At 45.5% G+C, this 25207-nt stretch overlaps 1 protein-coding gene across 2 annotated transcripts in view; it reads left to right on the top strand.

Moving 5' to 3' along the window:
* Positions 1-25207, top strand: part of LOC102563819 (E3 ISG15--protein ligase HERC5-like) — a 58196-nt gene that overhangs the window by 6388 nt on the left and 26601 nt on the right. For both annotated transcript variants that reach the window (XM_059722300.1, XM_059722302.1), the window contains exons 3-14: positions 768-844; positions 2732-2953; positions 4507-4598; positions 6243-6373; positions 8028-8185; positions 9684-9760; positions 10131-10231; positions 10904-10963; positions 13196-13298; positions 19134-19317; positions 19751-19923; positions 24691-24789. In XM_059722300.1, coding sequence (XP_059578283.1) covers positions 768-844; positions 2732-2953; positions 4507-4598; positions 6243-6373; positions 8028-8185; positions 9684-9760; positions 10131-10231; positions 10904-10963; positions 13196-13298; positions 19134-19317; positions 19751-19923; positions 24691-24789 — 1477 coding nt within the window. The remainder of the gene's footprint in view (positions 1-767; positions 845-2731; positions 2954-4506; positions 4599-6242; positions 6374-8027; positions 8186-9683; positions 9761-10130; positions 10232-10903; positions 10964-13195; positions 13299-19133; positions 19318-19750; positions 19924-24690; positions 24790-25207) is intronic.

The raw sequence follows: 25207 nt of genomic DNA on the forward strand, positions 1-25207 counted from the left end.
GGACCACATCTTGTCTGTAGATTAGAGATTGAGCACCCCGATCAACATCATTAATGCCCAGCCAGTGTTAATTCCTGTATGTTAGTGCACTGGGGACAGCTCTGGTTACAAGCAAGGATGGCTTATTTTTCGTAAAACTGGCAGGAAAAGTACGGTAGCCTGAGAGGTGTTTCTGTCACAAAGGAGGGAATAGGGCAGAATCCCCTTTGGAGCCTACAACATTTCTTTTTAATCCAGAAAGAAATGGGGCATTTTGAGGACCATTCAAGCACTGAATCACATGTATTATCAAAGCACTGTATTCTCACATACTGAGTAGTAGAGAATATGGGAGTCCTAGTCTGTGAATAGTCAGATTTCTTTCAGTGGGACAACTGAGGGGCCAGCAACTGAGGCCATATAAAGCATCTCCTCTAGTTGAACTGTGTTCTTGACTGAGCTACAGGAGGTCTATAACTACAATACCATTGTATGGTGTTGGTGTCTGTAACTGTGCCCAAGCTAAAGTTTATATAGTTAAAGATCTGGGCCTCCTTTTATATACACTGGTGCAAATTGGAGTCAGCTCAGTTGGACTACAACAATATGCAAAAGAAGAGTGGGAAATGTTAGAATTAGGCCATATTTTCCCGGTAGCTCTGGCTAGATGAGCTGAAAAACATAGAAAAGGTTACAAGTTGGATCCTTGGGCTGGCTCCTGTGGAATTAAGACCAGGGTCCTTTATATTGGATTCATAGTACTCTCTGTATTTTTTTTTCCCTCTCAGACTTTTGGAAGATTTAGGAAACAAGCCTATTGTTCAGATTGCATGTGGAGACCATCATTCTATGGCACTGTCTAAAGGTAAGCTCCTTCCTTAGTGCATTCTCTAAAATAAGTCACATTATTGCAGCCCTATCCTCAAAAGCAAGTCCTTTAAGTATCACCATTAGGTAAGGACAAAATCATGGCATGGTGATCACTAAATGAGAAACTGTTTACAGGTTTTGGATAGAGAAGATGGTGTAGTGATTAGATTATTAGAGTAGAATTTGGGAGACCTAAGTTCAGGACCAGATATTTAAAGGTATTTGCCCATCTGATTATCATAAAAATCAGTGGGTAATAGATGACCAAATACCTTTTAAGTTGCTAAGCTTTTGTCAGCAGGTTCCTCATTTGTGAAATGCAGATATTGTACCTTCTGGAGGTGTTGCATCAATAAATAAATAAGTGAATATGGTACAGTTGTAACGGGGCTGTATAAGGGTCTAAGACTGCTACACTTCACCCATTTTTACATGAATGTATTAATCCATGTATCTCAGGTTGTGCTGTTCTCTAACTGCACATGCTGGTTTCCTATGAATGACATGAGACAATGTTTTCCGATGAGATGAGGTTATTGTTTTACCACCTCTCACTAGATTTCTTCCTGTCATTTATTCCTGCCCCTGAAAGTATGAGAGGCCTCTTGTCATGAGTGACTGGTGCCTCCTGAATCTGGGGAGGCACCCACAGAAGCCGCCGATGGCAGAGCCCTACCAACAGCATCAGTGTTGGCCGTCAGGGGGCACCGGCCCCTTCAGGAAGAGCATGTGCACCCCCGTGCATCCCCTACCAGTCGCCTATGCCTCTTATTCTGAATTTTACCCACTCTGTTTCTAACAAAGCAATGTCAGAAGCTTTTGCTTGAGCAAAGATTACAGGATTTGGATCTTTAAGAGACAGCAAAAGACAGCTTGTTTTATAGATTGAGCATCAGGCTAGAAGTTAGGAGTTCCTGGTTTTATTCCCAACCCTGCCACTCTATGGCTAGGGACAGAAATTACACATAAATCACTATAAGTGATTGGAAACCGGTTCAAATCTGTAACACAACAGAAGTTCAGTGCACATAAACCACTTTCCAAATAACCAAGACTTGTTTAAGTTAAACCTGGATGGATGTAGTATCAGACTTAACTGATTTAGGTTAAACCAGTTTATTGAACTTCTGTCCCAGATCCCCTTCAGATTCAAGTTGCCACACAGTCCCCCAGCATCCCAGCATGCTTTGCACCTCCTCCTCAAACCACATATTGCAGCGGGGGTGGGCTAGCCTGGACCCAAGCTGTCTGCTTCAGCCAGGATGGAGGTGTGTTTTAGTGTCCCCTGGCTTCTGGCTTGGCCCCCTACAGGCATGTGGCTGCATTTCCAGTATCTGTTCACTTGGTGCTTGTAGGTTAGTCTAAGCTGCGTAGACTGAACCAAAGATTGAATCGATTCAGCCTTGGGCTTTTTGACTGTATCTAGCTTGTGCCATTGAGTAAATTACTTTCTCTTTCCATATGTGTAAAATGGGGGTGATCAATTTCTATGATGATTGCTTTCATCTCTGGTTGAACTGTTACAAAGCATTGAGGATCAGGGAAATTTCTATTCATCACAACATGTAGGGTATAGTTTTTGATTTTCAGAATCAAAATCCAGCTAGTCCTGAATTTATTGCTGGTGCTTCTTTGCAACCTGATATCTTGTCCCTACATGGTGATATCATTTGATTGTTGACAGGTCATGAAGAAAGGAGAGGCTGGACCCATCAGGTGCCAAAGCTAAACTCACTGTTGGCACCTGGTGGGTCTGGGAGCTAGGTTATCCCATTGTCATGTCTTATGTGGGCTCTGGATTCATGCTCACGCACTTGGTGTTTCAATAGATGGAAAACTTTATCTTTGAAACTGAGGTGTACTCATGTTTTTTTGTGTGAAGGAGGTGAGCTCTTTACCTGGGGAAAGAATTCCCATGGCCAGCTCGGAGTCGGAAGCCAGATCACATTCACCAAGATGCCACAGCTGGTGAAGGACCTCCAGGGCATCCCTGTAGCTCAGATTGCTGCAGGAGGAGCTCACTGTCTTGTCCTATCCCTGTCAGGGGCTGTCTACTCATGGGGAAAGAACAGTTTTGGACAGCTGGGACTGGGGCACACAAAAGGTAAGGAAAGATTCACAACAGCTTTTAAGTAAGATTTTGCCAACCTAGCTAGGAATATGAAACACTAGCAGAGCAATTATACCTGGAAACTGCAACCCCCACTGACTTTTGTTCATGTACTAGTTAGTCTAGGTCAGTTCCTGAAGATGCAAGGAAGAGTTTGATGTTCAGCTTTGGAAGGGAAAATGAATCATTCGGCAGTTGGTCATGTGAGCTCACGAAGCCGTCAGGCCTATAGCTTGAGGAAGTCCATGTTATGCTACTCATCCTCCTTTAATTTTCTGTTCCATAACATGCCACCTTTCAGTACCCCGGCTGTATAGTCCAGACAAGACAATAATGATAATGGCACAGAATAATGGATATCACTTTGAAGGGTCAGCCAGGAAAACTAAGTCCTAGGCTAGCTATCTGTAAATATAAAGTGAAAGGGAAACTAAAGACCAACCACCCCATTCCAATGCGAACACAGAAAGCTGGGTTAATTGAGTATCATGTTATTCAGATTATAAGCCAACTGTGTGTTTTCTGTTTCAATTTTAAGAAAAAATGATTTTTCCCTAAATATAAATTGATAACTACAGATAAAGACCTTGAACTGCTATTGCCCTTACAAAATCCCATGAGAGAATCAATTAACCAATGAGAGGGCCTAAGGAGTTAAGTGCACTAAAAATACTAGAATAAAAACTGCTTTAAAAGTTTTTGACAGTATTTTTATGGCATGCACAAGTATATTGCAAGTATGCAAGTCAGGACTGTATGGGGTTCGATTATAGGTTAATCCTGTGTATAAGTCTGATATGGAGTGTGGGGGTTAATGCTTCTTTTGGCAGGAAAAATAAATAGCTTTCTAATCAGAACAATACAATATATGTGACCTGATTTTTTTTTCCAGAGGTACTCAATACCCACAAAACCCCACCAAAGTCAATGGAAACTGCAGGTGCTTAGCACCTTTGAAAATTAGGCCAAAAATGTAGGTGTCTGAGGGCACATCTGCATGAGATGATACTGCACAGTGGTTACTGCACATTTATTTAGTACTTGTATAATCAAGTACTAAATAAATGCTCAGTTACCAGAGTTATTGTACAGTAGTGCTAGTGAATGCTTTTTTAGTTATGCTACTGCACAGTAGTCTAATAATACTGTGCAGTAGTGTATTAGCACTGTTTGTGCTGTGATGCACTACTGCACGATATTATTCGGCTATTGTGCAATTAATGTCTTGTGTATACACATCCTAAGTATAGATTTTTGGAGCCTGCTTTGGTGCCCAAATGTGAGAGTATTGGCCCATGTTTTAGTCTCAGTTCTACCACGAATATATGGGCAAAACAGCTCAAAGGGTAGGACGGAGCACTTCATCTTCTAAGTCAGGGTGTACACCTTGTGAACAACAAGCTATATTTCAAGAAAAATGCTATTAAAAAAGAGCAATAGCCAAGATGGTTGAAAGTCCTTTTCTAAAGCTTTACTTGCATAAGACATAGCTATACTTCCTCATAGCAACCCTGTCAATCTATATTGCCTGTTTGTTTTCTTTCTAGACGTGGCTTTCCCTGAGTATATTACAGCCCTAGAACATAAGAAGACTGTGTTTGTCTCATGTGGGGGTGAGCACTCTGCTATTCTCTCAAAGGTTTGTCTGAATTTGAATTCATTCAGTTCCACTCAGCCCAGGAAAAATGACATACCATATTCCTTCAAGAACAGTAAATTGTACAAATTGTGCATGTGCAAATATTGTGACTCACAATATAAGAAAGAAGGCAAGCATCAAATAAAGAGGCATATATACAAATACAATTTTTATGGTGATATACAAGCTTTTAACTTTTTTTTTAACAGCAGATTCAGACCATTTTTAGAAGACATCATTTTAAAAAGTGGATCTTGTTTTCAAAGAAATAAGATATTAGCTGCTAGACTTTAGTATTTGTGCCATGGGATGGCACTCCTTTCTTTCATGGGGGTTTTGAAGATGGCCTGTAAGAGTTGCTAAGTGAATTTTGCAAGATTACAGTTACTCAAAATCTTGCACACTGTGTGCAGGGTTTTGTTCTCATTCAGTGGTGGATGACAGAAGATGGAACTTTAAATCCAGGTATGCAGGGTCTGGGGCAAAGTTAATAACGTGTAATTAAGTACTCACTGAGTGAGTCTACACATGGCTGTATGGTGCCATTATTACTGCACCATCATTTAGGGCTTCCTTTTGGAAGGCCTAAATGATGGCACAGTAACAGCCCGTACTGCACCATGCTGGCAGCTTGGATTTTTTTCCACTGCTACATTGCCGTAGCAACATGCTTTAATGGGAAAGCACGTCACTACAGAGATGTAGATGAAGCATCATGGTTCGTGATCGCCGGCACTACATCACCATACCACATTGTCCAGTGGGTGAGTCTACATGTGCCATTATGGCACCTAAATAAACTGTGGAGCTTATTGCTCCCAAGTGAATTGCTCCTGGGTGCACTATTTGAATGTGCACCCAGAAGCAATAAACTCTGGAGCAATAAGTTCCACTGTTTATCCAGGTAAAGCATGGAGCCTGGGCAGAGCAGCTCCAGCTGGCAGGGGTCCAGGGGTCAGCCTACCAGTCTGGGGCTACTCCACCAGGCGCAATGTGCTGCGTAAAACCAGCAAGCAGCTCCACACTGAGCACCCTCGTGCCTCAGACAGCTGGGCAATATCTACACATGCTGCTGCAGAGTTTTTACATCACAGCAGGATAGTACTTGTAAATAGTAAAAGTATTTACAAATACTATCCTTCTGTGGAGTAAATTAGTTTGCTCCAGCCTAATAGTGGCACACATGTAGATGCCAAGATGTTTAATATGCAGCTAATTAGTTAACTGTGCAGTAAACATCTTACGTAGATGCACCCAGTGCTGCCGTAATATCTTTTACTCTTTGATGGCTTATGAATGGCTTCAATGAATCAGAATAGCAACTTGTTTACTATGTTTACTCACAGGGATAAAATCCTTGAAGCAGTAAGAATACTCTCTGGGCTAAAGTTAATCGCATGTACAAGAAATACAGGATCAGGCTTTGCATTTGTGGTGTTTCACCTATACTCATCACGTAAAGTTATAGCATGTTATGTGTTACATGGATCAATGTGGGACTATTTACATGAGTGATGTTAAAAAATCGCATATGCATTTTCAGGATCTGGCCTCTCTCTGTCAATTACTGTTTTGATGCCTTTCTTAGCATGTGCTTCTCTTTTGGGCCTACATGCCTCTGATGTTTGTTTGTGCCTCTCCAAGGATGGATTGGTGTGCACCTTTGGAGCAGGAGGGCATGGACAGCTTGGTCACAACTCCACCAGGAATGAGCTGACCCCTCGACTTGTGGCTGAACTTTTTGGAGCACAAGTGTCTCAGATTGCATGTGGAAGGTAAGAAACCACCACTTCCTCTAAGGCTGAAAACAGCAACGAGATGCTTATGGGAAACATGGAAGGATGTTGGAAAAAGAAATCTCTGAGACACATTGTTCAGATGTCTTGACTCTAGTGGATAGCGGCTGCTAAAAATTTCATTCGTTTTCCACACATGGACTACATTCATAACCCCTATTTTTGCTTATCAGATGGAAACAGATGAGAAAATAAAGCCAAGGCAGAACACTTTATTTTCAAAATTAGAAGCAGAGTAGATTGCAAGCAATAAAAAACAATGGAGAAGCAATGGACTGTATTCTCTTAAACTGAAGAGGCACATGTTGTTCTTTATTTCCTCATGTTCATTTTAGGCAGTACCTTCTGGATTTGATTACAGACCTGCTGTAACCTGATTCCTTATATCTTTAATGGGGAATCAGACAGGTGAATCCCTCGAAATGTAGCTGTCAGCGGGCATGTCTACATGTACTAATAATGCACATGAATAAACTGCAGAGCAAATTGCTCTGTAGTAAACTACTCCCAGGCACAGTGTCTACATGTGCATCCAGGTCAGGAGCAAATTATGTTGGGGAAAAGCAGTTTAGGTCAGGGCTGCTCCTGCCCTGCTCTGCCTCCTTGCAGCAGCCAGGGGGAGCTCCAGGCTCTGGCTGCAGCTGCCCAGGTGCCAGCCCGAGTCTGGCAGGGGCTCCAGGTCTGCCCCAGGCTAGCAGGGGGCTCTGGGGTCAGCCTAGGGCTACCAACCCTCTAGGATTGCCCTGGAGTCTCCAGGACTTAAATATAAATCTCTGGGAGACCGCTGAGAGTCAACCAGGAGATAAATGATAGGGCATTTATTAAAATAAATATTAAATGTTGAATCCAATTTATATGGTAATCCAGTGGGTTTTTAAAATGTAATAGTAATGTGGGTTTGCTTTCCTGACATAAAGTCTACACACCGTAATCTGTAACTGATATATGGAAGCATGTGGGCATGCTCATAGTTTCATAGTTTAATAGTAGCTAGGGTCAGGAGGGATTTGAACAGATCATCTAGCCTGACCCCCTGCCACAGGCAGGAATGAATGCTGGGTTCACAAGACCCCAGACAGGTGATCATCCAACCTCCTCTTGAATTTGCCCAAGGCAGGGGCGAGGACCACTTCCCTGGGAAGTTGGTTCCAGATTTTGGCCACCCTAACTGTAAAATATTGCTTGCACTGTGTGTTGTGAGCATGTAGGTTTTCAGAAGCCTCCTGGAATAGATTCAAACACAGTTGGCAACCCTAGGTCAGCCCCGGGCTGGCAGGGGGCACAGGGGGTCAAGCCCATGTTCTGGGTGGTTCTGTTGGATGGCAGAGGAGTTGCCTGTGCCACAAGGCTACTGCAACTGGCAGGAGTGTGGCTCCCTGCAGGCTGAGCTGAATGGAACAATTTATTCCTAGATCAGGATCTACAAGTGCATTGTTGCACAGTAAATTACTGCATGGAAGGATAGTGCTTGTATCTACTCCAGCCTAACAGGGGTGCACATGTAGACATGTAACGTTTACTGCACAGCTAATTAGTCTACTGCACAATAAACGTCTGGTGTAGGTGCACCCAGTGTTATCCTAACTAGCTCAACTTCACTTTCATATTTGATTTAGTTTCTTTCTTTGAACAGATGGCACACCCTCGTGTATGTCTCCTCCTTGGGAAAAATCTATGGATTTGGTTCCAGAGAAGAAGGGCAGCTGGGAAACGGGGACAAGTCATCTCAGTTAATACCACTTCCCCTCAAACTCCCTTTGAATGAGGAGAATGGTAGAAAACACAACCAGGGTAATTTACGTACTAGATCTTTGCAAGTTGCATTTCTTGGTTATGGAGCCCAGGCAGGGAGGCTTGGGGGTTTGGGGATTCGGGTGGTTTGTTTTTGTTAAAAAGTACATTTTATTTAATAATGAGACAGAAATGAGTGGTTGAGAGAAGAGATTCCAGAGAAAGAGCTTCATCTACAGTGTCAATAGCTTTTGAAATGGTTGAACCTTGTATTCAAGGAAGAATACAATGGAAGAGAGTTTATGTGGGATATTTAATCCCAGACCAAGTCCAAGTGCCTGACTACCAATTTCCTCACTTTGGGCAAACTCAGAGTAGTCACTCTTTCTTCCAAAGGAAAAACTAGTCTTCTTTTTCTCTGGTTGGTGTGCATTTTCCCTGATGACATGGGAAAACATTCCTGCAGTTGCTTAGCTCAATGTCTTCTTCACCTCCCAGGCTGACCTCTGAGAGGTGTTGAGAAATCTGACATCTCTGTACTTAGTTTATCCACCATTATTCATCTTTGGACAATCTACTGCAAGTTGTTTTTTTGCTTTTGTTCCATTGACTCCATTGAATTCTCTCACATACCCTTGCTTTAGCCTAATGCAATTCTAAAAGGAGCACCACACCTTAAAGTTCACTCAAGAACTACTCACATTGTTATTTCTACTGCCATTCAGCTAGATGTGCTGCAAGTGGGGGTTTTTTTAATTAAGTAAATTTAAAATTAGTATATATTATATTTTAAAACTTGCATTTAAACCTACCCTGTTCACTTTACCTATGAGCCACTGGTGGCATTTAGTAATGTTAGAGAAGTTGAAACCAAGCAAGTTCAGGTACTAAACTCAATTTTAAGTTCTTGAACAGCAGAATCTGCTAAAACCTAGATAGTTCTTGAGATCACTGCAACAGTTTTCACTGTCATTGTTCATTCTCTAAAGTCTGTAGCTCTTCCAGACATCTGAGAAATGACCAGACATCTTGCATGTTTTATTTAAATAGGAAGTGTTGACAAGGAAAGATCTAAACATTTTTAAGTTGCCTTAGAAATAAAATACCACATCCAGTTAAGTCAGAAAAAATATATTAGATTTTGCTAACAATGGAGTCAAAGTGTAAGTAACAAGTAAATATATGCTAAGTGAGAAACACAAGGCCTATAGCACAATAAAAGTGCAGGAACACAACTCTAATATTAAATATAAACTAACAAATTTGCCCATAACATTATAAAAGTCTAACTGGGAACTTGCACAGGGCTGTTAGTTTTGCACACTGCACTCTTGCAGAGGCTGAGTATACAATATCCCATTGCTGCTTGTGGATTCCATCACAGATATATTTACCATTTACTTTACCATCATAACTAATTGTCTTGTAGGAGCACTTTCAGGATTGGCTCCTAACTTTTGAGCGTTGTTTTTTTTTTATATGTCATGTTCTTGCACTGAACTTTCAAAAGATAATGAATGGATCCTCTACTTATCTTCTCTCTTTTATCTTTTCACAGAGAATGGTACTTCAGGCAATGGGATTAAAATTATTGCAGGAGGAAACCAAAGCATTGTGCTGTTCTTGAAGGAAAAGGTAGATGAAGTATTTGGTATGTTTCTAAATAGTTTGTGACCCAGGCTTCTACTTTCTCATTGTTCCCATATAATAGGGGCCTGGTCTTTTCAGTCAGCCTCGTAGTAGAATTTTCTTCCAAAGTAAAAAATTCTCCCCACCTCTCTCCATCTCTACACAGACCAAATTATGCTTGACAAGCAAAATCTTTATCTCTCTCTTTTTGTCATGCCATCATTTCTCTGTATGTGTAGTATCACCTACTGGTTGTTCAGTGGGAATGCCATTTGTTTGCTTGTAGTTAGCCTGCCAAAAGCAGGACTGGCTTTATGTAAAGGTCTTCTCCATTGGACCTTAATCCTCTTATAAATTTCTTCCCTATTTTACACAGGATCCATATATTAATCTGAATGGAATTGCTGTGGTGAACAATGAAAAGTTGGACAAATGGATTTCTTGTTCAGAAGCTCAGCAGTGGGAACATGTAAAGAAGTAAGTCAGAACCCTAGTGTTGTTTTTCATTAATACTGTAAACTCTGAACTTTTAAAATACTTTTTCCCCCCGTACAGTTCTCTCTGTTCAAAAAAATCTTAGAGGAAACAGTGCAAAGCATATGGCAGATGCAGAATTAAGCAATTGCTTGCTTGCTGTTTGGAGGCTCTGTCCATCTCTTCTTATTTATTGCTTTGCTCAGGTAAAGCTCTCATTGATAAGTAAGGACTCTAGCATTTGTCCCATTCACAAGTACAGAGAGTGCTCGTGCTGCCCAGTTTTACTCTTTTCTTACCGCATATATATAAATCACCAACAACTTAACTGGGAGTCAAGACAGCAAATTCCAGAGGAAGATTCAACCAAGATGCTCATTGGCTTAATCTAGTGATAATTAACCAAGGTACCATGGCACCCTGGGTTGCCTTAAGATTCTTTCAAGGATTCCATGGAGTGCCATGCACTGTTAGGTGTATAAACATGATTCACAAGATAAACCAATAGATTTCCAATAGGAATCTATAGCCTCAGAAGCATTATGAGCTGTTGTGGTCTTTATATGTTCTTTACAACAGTTAAGTTAGTATGCATCTTCTTTATGGAGTCAAACCAAAAACTTGTCACTACTGTTCTTGTTGGAATGATCATTTTTTTTTCTTTTAAATCAACAGGAATATTAGATTGATCTTTTCATCTGTGGCTTGTGTCAATGGAAGCTTCTTGGAAAAAAGGTAGAGTGCAATAATTTGGAGACAAAATAATAAATCAGCTGTGTATAAATTGGCCAGAAATTAACTATATTGCAAGGCTTCCTGATGTTGTCCCTGCATTCCTGAGCAATAATATCTTATATTCTTCCCTATTCATCGATCCAAGCTTCCACTTCTTGTAAGCTTCCTTTTTGTGTTTAAACTCACTGAAGAATTCTCTGCTGAACCAAGTTGGTTGCCTGCCATATTTGCTATTCTTCTTGCCTGTCATAATGGTTTGTTCCTGCACCCTCAGTACGGTTTCTTTAAAACACAACCAGCTCTCCTGGACTCCTTTCCCCCTCAGACTGGCACCCTAGGGGATCCTGCCCATCAATTCCCTGAGGGTCTCCCTCAGGGTCTATACTCTTCTCCCTCAAGGTCCGTACTCCGCTGCTCTTGTTCCTTTTTGTCAGGATCCTGAAATAAATAATCTCATGATCACTGCTGCCCAGATTGCCATCCATTTCTACATCCCCCACAAATTCTTCCCTGTTTGTGAGCAGCAGCTCAAGAAGAACATATCCCCCAGTTGGTCTCTCTAACACTTGCCCCAGGAAGTTGTTTCCGATGCTCTCCAAAGGCTTCCTGGATTTCCTGTGCACTGCTGTATTGCTCTATCAGTAGATGTGAGGATGATTAAACCCACCCATGGCAATGACTCCATGGGTGTTCCAGGGCTCAAGCAACCACCAAAAAAATTAGTGGGTGTTTAGCATCCATGAGCCATGGCTATTTTGGTTTTATATGGTACATGTTAGATCTCTGTTATGTTAAGAACTTTGCCCTGAAATCAAGATTTTACAAGCTGGTACCAGTAGGTGGCAGAAGCACATTATATGGCTGCACAAGAAGGCAGAATTAGACCAGTGCACCAGGATTCATGGTGAGGTAGTGGATGTGAGTAGGGCCATAGGTAGGGTTAAAGCACCCACCAGCAAAGACCAAAGTCAGCACCTATGATTGAAGTCCCCCATAAGAACCACAAATATGAAGCCAGCAAGGGGCACTGTTTCAGTGAGCAGCCTAACACCCAGACCCCTCAGCCACATAACAAGCCTGTATTCAGATAATCAGCCTGATTTTTTTCAAGATGCTGAAAAGCCAGCTTTTCTTGAAATCAGTAGAAATTACATGTGCTCAGCACTTCCGAAAATCTAACCTTTTACTTTGGTATTTCATAGGGAGTTAGGATCTTGCCTTTAGGATCTCAAGCATTTTCCTCTCTTCCTCCAATGTTCTGATCTCTTTGTGTGTATCTGACTCTCATTGATGTAAACAATGTTTTAACTATATGGAGAGAGCAGAGGATCCGAGCTGAGATTCACCATGTAGGGTGTGTCCAGACGAGCATGCAGGCACATTTCCCCGGGGACAGATAGCAGTGGTACATAGTTGTGCTGCTGCTACTTATCCCCAGGGAATGCCCATGCACCCACGCTCTGGGACAGGATACGTTGCCCTGGGTGACATAAGGAAGGCTGGGGTTAACACCTGGGCTGGTCCAAGCAGCCTTATCTGGTGTCTTGGGGTCCTCCTGGGGCTCCAGCAGCAGTGATCCAGGCACATGTAGCCTTGCCAGCAGCTGGAGTGTGGCTCCAACCAGCCAGGCTCTAGTTTCAGGAAGTGTATGCTGCTGTCACATGTGCCTATCCACCTTTTTCTGCTGGGGCGATCTCGGTGTCATAAAAACCCTCCATGCTGCTAATTAGAACTGCAGTGAGTGCCTGTATGTGTGGTGCATGTGATTTGCGGCACTGGAAACAGGCCTGCACTGCTGCAAATTGCATGTTCATGCTCATCTGAACATGCCCATAGGTATCAGAAAAACATTTTATCCAAAAAGGAAAATAAACTGGTTAATTTGGATACTGACACTGATAATAAGCTTACACGGTATTTAACATCCAAAAAGATCCAAAATCATTCAACAAAATGTTACTTTACCCATCATTGTTTTGGGAGGTAACATGGGAAACAACTGATTAATGATGCATGCCACACTGAACAAGAGTTTAGGGTAGCAAGTATAGGATGTCAGTCAAGTGTGGGAGTAACAATTTCATGGGTTATAGAATATAACTACAGTAACTGGTATTAAAGTAATGCTTCTCAAAGGTATATTCCTTGCATATTCAGGGAGTGTTAAGATGCATCAAAGCTAGCCTTGTAATAAGAAACCTCTCACATCCTTGTTTTTTCCCTTTCTACTAGAGACAAACATTTTGGAACGTCCCATAAAATATCAGGTGTAGATGTATCAGAAGTGCTGCTTTTTTATGAGAAGATCAAGAAGAAGCCAAGAGTTTTTCAGCAGGTAAGATATAACATAGAATTTCAGATTACACTGATACTGAGAAGTTAGAGTTCCCAGCACTTTTTTCCCTAAAGGGATATTGGCAAGAGGTGGGTCTACGTGGATTTTTTTTTTTAAAGTTACATGTTTAAATTTCCCTTTTAAGTGTTTTATAGACCTTAACAGGAAGAGAAGGAGAAATATTCAGGCTACTAGTGGAAAAGGAGAGTGTTTTGTTTGCTGTTGAACTGGGGGCTGTCAATATATTATGGTGAAGAAAGCCATATAACAACCTAGTCCTAGGCAGTGGTTGGTGATGCTTTCCTGTGGTGAGCTGAAATGTTTCAGCTTGAGTCTAAGGTGGGCTGGCGCTAGGATCCAGCCTGTATCACTGCCACCACCACTTCTCCCTGCCACCCAGATGGTGTGCAGCACCAGACAGCTCTTTGCTGGTCAGATGAAGCACAGCATGGCATGGACAAAGTCCCCTGTCACTAGAATGCCACTGAAGCCTCCCAGCTCTGTGGGCTGGATTCATTGACTCTGCAGGCTGGATCAGGTCTGCAAGCCATAAGTTACCAACTCCTGACTTCAATTGATAGGATATTTTCTTCTTTAAATACTTTTTCTAATTCAAACTTGGCCCTCAAGGGCACAGGAATTGAAATATGAAACTGAGGGCATGTCTACAATTGCAATTATAGCATCTGAATAAACTGTGGTGCTTATTGCTCCAAAGTAATTGCTCCTGGGCATGCAATCTGAAAATGCGCCTGGGAGAAATTAACTCGGGAACAATAAGCTCCACAATTTGTTCAGACACAGCATGTGGAGCCCAGGCACAGCAGCCCTGACTGGTAGGGGGCCATAAGGGGCTTCCCCCTTGGTTCAATGTGCTGCAGAGGGCCTGGCTGGGGCATGAGGGAGCTTCAGTGTGGGGCTAGCCAGCAGGCAGCCTCTAAACTAAAGCACCCTTGTGCCCAAACCAGCCAGGCAGCATCTACATGTGTTTTGCTGTGGAGTTTTTTACTCTGCAGCAGGATGGTACTTGTATTTACAAGTACCGTCCTGCTGCTAAGTAAATTAGTTTACTCCAGCCTAATAGGGACACACATGTAGATGCCGAGATGTTTACTGCACAGCTAAGTAGCAGGGCTGTGCAGTATACATCTTGGCATGCCCGGATCGAAGTGGCACGCCCGAAGTGGCACGCCCGAAGCGGCACACCCGGATCGAAGTGCGGGCTCAGTAGAGTTATCCAAAGCACTTCCGATCTGCTTTGGACCTGCTTTGGATGGCTTGCTTGACAATTAGAAGAGGGAGGGGGGAGGGAGGGAGGGAGAGTGGGAGGAAGTGAGGGGATTGGGGTGGAGGGGACTGACATCTGTAGGTGAAGTGCAAGGTGACAGTGAGAACTTCTTAGTTGAGCAGCCAGGGTTCAGGCAGTTCGTAGCACTTCTGGCCCCATTTTACAAAGTGCTCGCACGCACCACCTTTAGCAGGGTGGTGGTGCCCTCCCTGTATCGGGCATGCAGGGAGTACTTGAGAGAGGAGCTGTGCAAGGCAGGGCCGCAGGTAGCCTTGGACTTCACCTCCGACATCTGGAGCAGCTGAGGTGGAGATCATGCCTACCTCTCCCTCACAGGGCACTGGTGCTCTCAGTTAGGCCGTCGGTGGGCTCTACTGCAAGCCGAGGTGCTGGATGAGTCCCACATGGTAAGGGAGATCATGGGGGCCATGAACCACATGGTGCAGGGGTGGCTCGTTGGGCAAGCTGAGCTCACCCGTGGGTTCATGGTCACCGACAATGGGGCCAATATGGTGAAGGCAGTCCATGTTGCCAACTTTGTTGGCATCCGCTGTGTGGCACACAGGCTGCACCTAATAGTGAGGGATGCCTTGGAGGGGGACAGGGCTGCCGGTGACGGTGCTGCCACCAGTACTGCTACAAGCCAACTGATTTCAAAATGCAGGAAGGTGGTGGGCTACTTCCACCGCAGCATCAAGGGGGTCAAGATGCTGCGGGAGAAACAGGCAGAGCTGAGCATCCCGCAGCACAGAATCATACAGGATGTGGAGACTCGGTGAAACTCCACATACATGATGCTCCAAAGGTATGGATAGCCTTGCTTGTGGGGATTGGGATCAGCACCCCCCTGAACAGAGCTGAGTGGGGTATCATCTCCCAAATCTTGCTGGTCCTCAAGGCCTTCCTCAAGGCCACTGAGACCCTTAGCACTGTCAATGCCATCCTTAGCCAGATGATCGCCCTAGTGAGGGAACTGGGGAACCAAATGGAGAAGTTCCAGGGGATCAATGTTCCTGGCTGGGGCAGGACGTGCAGGCACTGGTAAGGTGGCTGAAGGAGGGCATCAGAAGACGGGTGGATCCCTTGTGGTCCAGTACTATCCACATGATGGCGGGCATGTGTGACCCGAGGGTGAAGGGGAGCATGTGTACTGGCAGTCCCAAAACCCTTGATAACTGGACGCAGGTGCTGGTGAACAAAGTCAGGGAGGCTGAAGTGCAGAGGCAAGGGGTTGTGGAAGAGGAGGATTCACTTTCCTGTGCCAGCACAACCAGCACCAGCCAGTCTCCTCCATGCCAGCCACTGCCAATGTGGGCCATGGGCATGGCTTCAATGCTGGGGTCCAAACACATCAGACCCCAGCCTTGGGCAGGTAGTGCCGAGGCTTCTGTGGCTACTTATCTCGCTGAGGATGTGGAGCCACTGGACTGTGACCCCTTGGCCTACTGGGCAAACCACAGCCAGATGTGGCAGGATCTGGCCACGGTTGCCTGGCAACACCTGTCCTGTCCACCAACCAGTGTTCCAAGCGAGAGGGTGTTCAGCATTGCTGGGGATGTTGTGACACCCCACCACACCTGCCTGGATCCTACATTGGTGGAGCAGCTGGTGTTCCTAAAGGTGAATCTCCCGCTGCTAGGGCTCCCCAAGCTCCACCTGCAGACGACCTGAGCACCACCCTTCTCACTCCGTCTGTACCAATTTCCTTTTTTGAATTTTTTAAAAGCCAAATAATGCCCCACACTCAGCTGGAGGGGGCACTAACTGCATCACCAGCCAGCACGGGAAGAACATGTCCCTGCTGAGCTTATTCCCCTGCCAGGATGAATTTGGAGGTGTGGGATTGGGGCTATGGGGAAGGAGGAGGCCCCAGGTCCTGGGCACGACCACTAAAACTACACCCTGCCAGGGTAGGGAGGCCTGGTGGGACTGCTGGCAGCGCGGCAGCCCCGTAAACTTCAGGACCAGTGATCCCCTGGTGAAAGGCAGGTAGGAGGCACCATAACCTCCAGCTCCTTAGACGCAGGGGTAGCAGTGGATGTAGTCTTTCTGGACTTCAGAAAGGCCTTTGACACTGTCCCTCACCCCATTCTCATTAAAAAATTAGGGGACTGTGGTGTCGACACCTACACAGTCAGATGGGTCGCTAACTGGCTGGAGGGCTGCACCCAGAGAGTGGTTGTGGACGGGTCATTTTCGACCTGGAGGGATGTGGGCAGTGGGTTCCCCAGGGCTTGGTCCTTGGACCCGCACTGTTCAACATCTTCATCAGTGACTTGGATGAGGGGGTAAAAAGCACCCTGTTCAAATTTGCTGATGACACTAAGATGTGGGGGGAAGTGGGTACACTAGAAGGGAGGAATAGGCTGCAATTGGACCTAGACAAGTTACAGGGGTGAGCAGATGAGAACAGGATGGGTTTCAACACTGACAAGTGCAAGGTGCTGCACTTGGGGAGGAAGAACCAGTAGCAGAACCAGAGTCCCTGTCCCCCCCAGCACTACCAGGAGTGACTAGAAATAACGGTCACAAGCTGGCTGAGGGTAGATTTAGACTAGACATCAGGAGGCACTACTTCACTGTCAGAGCAGCTAGGATCTGGAACCAACTTCCAAGAGAAGCGATGCTGGCTCCTACCCTGGGGGGTCTTTAAGAGGAGGATGGATGAACACCTCGCTGGGGTCGTTTGACCCCAGTGCTCTTTCTTGCCATGGCAGGGGGTCGGACTTGATGATCTGTCAAGGTCCCTTCTGACCCTACAAACTATAAAACTATAATGCACGCATGCACGCACAAAGTCCTGGATGGGGAATGCCCAGACCTGTCACCTCTTTGACAGGCCTGACACTTGCTGGTTGCAGTGCAGTTGTGAGGCTCCCGGTGAGCTCAGCTTAGCTGCCCAGGATGTTAGCTTTAGGGTTGAAAACCCCTTTGTCAGGCTGAGGAAGTACCTAGTGTTGGTCCTGGATGGAAGGAATAGTAAAGAAGCCAGAGGCTGGCCTGGCCCGCAATGTAGACAAGAAAGCCGGTCAGTGAAAATGGAAATGGAGGCGTCAGGAGGGGAGGGACAGGCTGGGGTGGGAGCAGGGGGGAAAGGGGAATGTAGCAGCACAGGTAAAAGTACAGAGGTGCCTGGGGTGTCAGATGTCTGGCTGGTCGCAGGGTGCCAGAACTCCACTGTGTATATTGAGTCCATGAGTTTCTGTACCTACTACCTAGGAGGCTGACAAAGTGCAGTTCATAGGCCCAGCTCTGAAAAGTGGTTTGCATTGTAATTTGTTCCCTCTCAGGATCAGGCCTGAGAGACTGGAGGCAGAGTGGTTTTTTTGGTGAGGAATGTGCCCACACAGGTAGTTGGGTTTTGTTGTCTTTGATAGATTCTGGTGCAGTTTGTGGGGGTACTGGAGATAGTTGGCAGGTTTTGTGTTTTGAGCTGTAGGAAGTTGACTTCAATTCTGGTGATGAGGTTAGGTGCTTATTTGGATATACAAACCACTTTTCAGCAGATCGCTGCTGACTCTCACAGGCCTACTAATTAGTCAACTCTGCAGTAACTGTCTCATGTAGATGCACCCTGACTAAAGTAAACTGATCAATCTAGTGGAATGACCTGAAAAATTGAAATGCAGGTCTGCAAAAATGGGTACTAGTTTGGATCTTTTTCACCAGACAAAGTCCTGTGAGAACAGAATAAGAAATAATTCAGGAAATGATTTTAATTCTTTTTTAAAAAAGTATTCTCATATGTAATCCCTTCATCCCTGTCACACTTCAGTCCTTTCCATCTCTGAGTGCTGAGAATTTCACACCCCTTTGCTTGACATAATTTCTATTCCCCCACAGCACATGTATGAAGCTGCATTGGTCTTTTAGGTGAGAACTGAAAGAACTTTCAAGTCTAAGAACTATGAATGGCCTAGTTTTTCATCCTGATCTTGCAAAATTCTGTTGAACATCAAAGCCAGTTATGTCTAGGCAGGAAACAGTGGCTTATTAGACAAATATCCTGTTGCAGAAGGGCCAACCCAGGCACAGGAATTCCAGTTTCACCTAGGCTAAATACTCACTGTTGAGAATTGCCCAGATTTAACATGCTGAGCAGCTTTCGTGACTCCTGCCAAATTACAGAGTATAAATCAGGACAGAATTTGGACCAAGAGTTGTTCCTCCTCTTATCAGATCCTCAGATGAGACAAGCATATAGAGAATGAACACTACAGAGCCGTTGACTTCTGAAGAAAGGAGAACTGGAAGATTCTTTTACTTAGTATTTTCATTATAGCAGTACCTGGAGAACCCATCTGAGTTTGGCTCCCATAATTCTAGTTGTTGTTCAGACATGTAGTGAGGCATGACCATAACTGATGTTCCCAAGGTCACATAGAAACTCTGTGACAGAGTCAGGGACTGGACCCAGATCTCCAGACCAGCTTATGAAGGAAGGTGTGTGTGTGTGTGTGTGTGTGTGTGTGTGTGTGTGTGTTGCAAGTAAAAGGTTATTGTAGCAAAGCTCTCCTGCTTTTTAACCTCTCATTCATTCTTCCCAGGTGATAAAAGAAACTGAAAAACTGCTGAAATCACTGCCTTCCTCTTCCCTCTCACCTGAGGCCCTCAGGGTCTACCTGATTATGCCGGTCCTCTTAAGGGGACAGGATGACCAATCTAATCAGCTCCTTGGCTTATTAGCAGAAGCCATCCTGAGACTCCAGCACAAAGACCTGCAGGTTCTAGGTAGGGTTTCAAAGGAATGCAACTGGGTCACTTGAATTCTTGAGTGTTTCAGACATAAGCGATGTGCAAGGAGGACATGGGTAGGGGTGGGAGGGTGGTTGGCGATCAGCCACTGGTGCCCCCCACCCCATAGCCAGGAGGCACCAGTCGCCCATGGTTTCAGGATTGGGAGGTGAAGGAATGATTGAGCCACTTCACTGGGGCCAAGATCTCATCTCTGATATCTATATCCAAAAAAGAATTTGCTAGGGATAATCTGTCTGGAGCAGCTTACAGATAAAGGCATTACTATGAAGTCTGTGATGTCATTAGTCTTAATACTTTTAAAGTCAAACACTTCATTTGACAACCAGATAGAATACTGCTTCATCAACAAGGGAGAGGTACTAGCATGCTGACTGGTGTAGAAACTCAACATCTGTTTTTCTTGCAGAATCCTTATGGTCAAATCTAGAAACACCTTTTTTCAAGGATCTTGTGAACCTATATCAAAGGCTTTGTAGAATCAATCTCTCTCACTTAACAATTCAAGCCAAAACATTTAAAGAATTGACCTATGAGCCACGGGTGGAGATGACCTCAAGAGTCCTACAGATTCTTTACCAGGTAGGAAAATATTTTAGCTCTGACAAGTTAGGAGATATTTCTGGAACATATAAGCTGTCTGAATTTCAGAGATGTCATAGACAATAAGGCTGTAAGGGACCTCATAAGATCATCGGATCCAGCCCCCTGCTCAAGGGACATGAAGTCAGCTAGGGTCAAAGGATTCCAACTAGATAAATGTCCAAATGTTTCTTGAATGTGTCCAGAGTAGGTGCTTGCACCACCTCTGGGGAGAGTCTGTTACAGGCCTTGGGGGCTCGGACAATAAAGAAGTTTTTCCTTATGTCCAGCCTAAAACTGTTTTGCGGGAGTTTGTGATTGTTGGACCTTGTCATCCCCTTGGGTGCTCTGGTGAACAGGTGTTTCCTCAAATCCTGATGCACACCCCTTATGTACTTATAGGCTGCCACCAGGTCACCCCTGAGCCTGCAGTCCTCCAGGCTGAAGAGTCCCATAGCTTGCAGCCTCTCTTCATAAGGCCTGCTTTCTTGCCCTCTGATCATGCACGTGGCTCTCCTCTAGACTCTTTCAAGCTTCTCTTTCACGTCCTTCCTAAATTGTGGAGCCCAGAATTGGACGTAGTACTCCAGCTGTGGCCTCACCAAGGCTGAGTACAGTGGGAGGATGACATCCTGGGTCTTGCTCAAGATGCATCGGTAGATGCAAGCCAGAGTTTTGTTTGCTTTGCCAGCTGCAGTAGTGCACTGGTAGCTCGTTCATCTTGTGGTCAGTCATGACCCCCAAGTTTCTTTTGGTCATGGGTGCGAGCAAGCGTAGCACTGCTGAGCCTGTAAGTGTGATGCGGGTTTTTATTTCTGATGTGGAGCACCTTGCATTTCTCCATATTGAATGCCATCAGGTTTTCATCCACCCACCTTGCAAGCCTACCCAGGTCGGCCTGGATCACCAGCCTATCCTCAAGTGCGGAGACTCTTCCCCAAAATTTGGTGTTATCAGCGAATTTGGCCAATCTGCTTTTTACAACAATGTCCAGATCCTTTATGAAGACATTAAAGAGTACAGGTCTGTAACAGGGAACCCTAACCCTGTCACCAAAAAGCAGGTCTGCCCCTTTAAGGCCAGAACTTTCTGGGCATGGAGTGCTAGTAAGGAAAAGGGTTAAATGCTGAACCTGGCCAGCTAGTCAGCTGACCAGAAGAGGCAGGACTATAAAATCCAGGGGCAGAGTGGCAGTAAGGGGGACAGCAGCGGAAGGGGAAGGAGTGCCTCCGAGAGCTCCACAGAGAAGCTGGGTGAGTGGTCTAAAGGTAGGAACTACAAAGCTGGGGAGAGATGGCAGCCGCACCACAACAAGGACTGTAGCCGACGGTAGGGAGCTGAAGCACAAACCCTGCGAATGTAACTTGACCCTGCTGCTTTGCTTGATCATATTGACTGGTGGCAGTTATTATTTTTTCCTTTTTGATTATTGACTAACACCGGTGGCTGGGGTGAGGCTATTAAGGGATGGAGGAGGCCTCATAGGGGACCCATGGCAGTGTGGGGACCCCGGTGCCAGAGGGGGCGCAGCATTTTGGGGTACACCAACCCCGGCACCAGAAAGGGTGCAGCACTTTGCAGGGCTGTGAACGGCCCAGGTGCCAGTGAGGCGCAGAGCGAGACAGGGCCGTGGAGAGCCCGAGCGCCATTGAGGCGCAGTGCAAGACAGGGCCGTGGAGAGCCTGAGCGCCAGTGAGGCGCAGTGTGGGACAGGGCCACGGAGAGCCTGAGGACCAGGGGGCCCAACTGTAACAAGGCCCAAAACTGGAAAAGGCTAGAGCCTCAGAGTCAAACTCTGTTTGGTGGGCTTTGGACGGGGAGGCCTAGCTAGAGAAATACAGGGGTCAGGACCGTGTAGGCGAAAGATCCCAACATACAAAATACAATAGGCAGTCTCCCACTTGCAAGAACATCAACAATAATTTCCATCAAGACATGGCAGGCGAGTAGAGGGCGGGACATAAGAGCTCCAAAGAAGACTCAAACGGCACCCCACATAAGGCGCAGATTAACAGGGAAGACGGCACTGGGGAGGACGACCTGTTACAAGGTCCAAGAATGGAGCCTTGGGGGACACCACTAGTCACTAGGGCTGTGTGAAGCTTTGGGTGCTGATTCGATTCAGAGGAGATTCGACCCGATTCAGCAGCCGAAACTCCGAATCCAAATCAAATCAAGGGACCAATTAAAAGGTCTGAATCCATTTGGGCAGTCCCCGCTCACTTCCCCAGGGAGCTGGACCCAGACTCTGTGCTGGTAAGTAGGGGGCTGGAGGAGGGGGCAGAGGACCATGGACCTGGCCCCAATTCTTGGTTCTTTAAAAAAAAGCCCCCACTCACCTGCTGCTGCAGTGGCCATCAGGGCTTCTGGGGGCTCATTGCAGAGCCCATCCTCCCTGTAGCACAGGGCAGTGGAGATTGCCCCCCTGCCTGGCAGGAGCCCATGAGTTTGGGGCTTTTTAATTTTTTTTAAAGAGCCAGGAGCTGGGGCAGACAGGGCAGCTATGGCGGGGTGGGGGAGCTGGGAGAGCAGGTGGGCTCATAGCTAACCCCCCCCACCCCGCCTGGCAGCAGCTGGTTAGTAGGATCTTTTTTTTTTTTTTTTTTTTTAAAGAGCTGGGAGATGGGGCCAGGCAGGGCAGCCATTGATTGGGGTGGGAGAGCAGATGGGGAATGGGGCCTATCCAATTCGGAGATTTGGCCACTGCCGAATCAGCCGAATCTCTGAATCAGATTCAGCCAAATCGATTTGAGACAGTGATTCGAATCACTGACCCCTGAATTGGCCAAATCCTAATCCGAAGCGAATTGGCCAAATCCTAATCCGAAGCGAATACTAGCCGCTTCGCACAGGCCTCCTAGTCAATAGTGCCATGTTGATTCGGTTTCATCAACTACTACCCTCTGGGTCCAACCTCGGAGCCAGTTCCCCAGCCATCGGACTGTGGAGTAGTCGAGGCCGCAGTTGCCTGATTTTATTTTTTTTTTCCCATGAGGACATCATGGGACACCAGGTCAAAGGCTTTTTTAAAGTCCAAATATATGACATCAACCTCTTCCCTTTTGTACAGGTGATACATCACCTGGTCATAAAAGGAAATGAGATGGGTTTGTTGCTGGTAGGTCTTGCTTGACCAGTGCTGACTATGCTTCAGAATGCTGTCTTCTATAAGCCTGTCAAGAATGGTTTCTTTGATAATTTTTTCCAAAATCTTCCCAGGGATTGAGGTCAAACTGATTGGCCTGTAGTTTCCCAGATCTTCTTTCCTCCCTTTCTTGAAGATGAGCACCACATTGGCCCTCTTCCAATCTTCAGGTACTTCACCTGAGCACCACGAGTTCTCGAATATCCTCACCAGTGCCTGTGCTATGATGTCTGCCAGTTCCTTTAGCACTCTTAGGTGCAACCAATCTGGACCAGCTGATTTATGGGGGTCCAGCCTCTCAAGATGCTCCCTCACAAGATCCATGCCAATGGTGGGCATATATTCATCTTCCTTCTCATTCATCCACTCAGGAACACAGGCCCTTGTCTGTCAACTTGAGTCTCTTCAACCCCTTGGCAGCATAGCGCTAGAGGAATTGTATTACCATGGGCTTCCCTGACCATCTTTACATGTCTCAAGCCTAATGTCTGACCTGTGCCTGAGTGATTTCCTCTAAGAAGATACTAAGCTTTTTAAAGCCCCTGTGAGGAGCAGCTTCTGTTGGATCAAGAGAAGAAGGGGGCATACCAAGTAGCCACTGACTGTGGCAGAGCATGTGGATGTGGTCTTTCACTCCATCTTGTGCCCCAGCACATATTGGTACTGGGAGCATTACATTCAGCCCATTCCCACTGAATTTTTCTCTCCGTTGGTCTGACATTGGATTTCGGGGAGAGGGGAAGCTGGAGGACATGGGTTATTACTGCACTCTAAATCTCCAGCTGCACAGCATAAGTGCTGCTGTGTAATCCCTCCATGGCAAGGCCTAGATTTGCTTTAAAAAGATCCATTAATTCTTCCTCCATCTCTCTTTTTACTGACTTGTTCACAGTTTCTTCCATCCCTTGGCAGTGGGAAGGCAAAGTCAGGATGGAATGGTTTCCCATTCCAGCCATTATCATAGTTAATTCAGGCATATTCTGTTTGGTATTTGATAACATAAATGTGTGCCCTCTCCTTGTATTTGCTCCCTCAAGCAAAAGGCCTTGTTTTGCCCATTGTCCAGTGTAGATAGAATTTTTCTCCCTTAGGTTATCTACATAGCAAGTTCATTACCTCAGTTCAAGACATGCCATGATATATTAGGCCTGGTTTTCATTTTGGCAGCAAGAATGGACTTAATGTGGATGGAAGCATATCTTCACTGCCAGCAGGGCCAGACACAGGCATGGGTGAACTGGGCAGCCACACAGGGCCCAGACAGAAAAGGGGCCTGAAAATGGTCATTTTTTTTCCATTGTCCAACTATTATAATTATCTCTGGGGAAGCGGGGCCCAATACTAAAAGTTTGCCTGGTGCTGCCAGGAGTCTAGGTACAGTGCTGACTGCCAGAGTGCTATAAAGGCATCTAGTGTCCCTGAGAATTGACCTCATAGAATTCTTAGGTTTAATATATACAGGTTTCTATGATTCTCAGCTGTCTGGTTTTATATTTATAGTACTCTTAAACTTCTCATGCTGGAGCTCTGTTGCTTTGTAAAAAGTGCTGTTGTACATTGCTTGTGTGGTTCTCTTGTACATATCCTTGCTCATAGTCTCCTGGCTATTCCTGTTAATGCAGGTGAATTGCAAAGCCGGGTTCAAAGTACAAGAAAACAACTTCTATGTACCCGAAATGAAAGAGATTTGGCAGCAAGATTGGTGTATTGATGCATTCTTAGTAAGTATAAAATCTTTCTTAAGAATCACCATATGTAGTCCTTTCCATTGTATTGGTTTTTTGAGAGGTAAACATAGTGAGGGGGACAAATGCATGGCTGAAGTCTAGCAGCTCAACAGGGTCACCTGTACACTTACAAACAGTAGTGTAACTTGGGGTGGGCAAGTGAGGCAGCCAGCCCCAAGCAGCAACTTAGTGGGGGGGGGGGGGGGGGGGTCTCCCACTAAGAATGGCAGCCCCCTGGGGAGTCCGTGCCATGGCAACAGCAGCAGCCCTGCACTGTGCAACAGCCAGGTGCAGGGATCCCATGCTGCTGCTGTAGCAGCAACAACCAGGGCAGACAGACCATACCACCACAGAACCAGGGACTTTGAGCCCCTGGAGCAGGTAAAATTCCTGTCCCTCCCTCCTGCTTGGC

This window comes from Alligator mississippiensis, chromosome 2 (assembly GCF_030867095.1).
Source record: "Alligator mississippiensis isolate rAllMis1 chromosome 2, rAllMis1, whole genome shotgun sequence".
Taxonomy (NCBI): domain Eukaryota; kingdom Metazoa; phylum Chordata; order Crocodylia; family Alligatoridae; genus Alligator; species Alligator mississippiensis.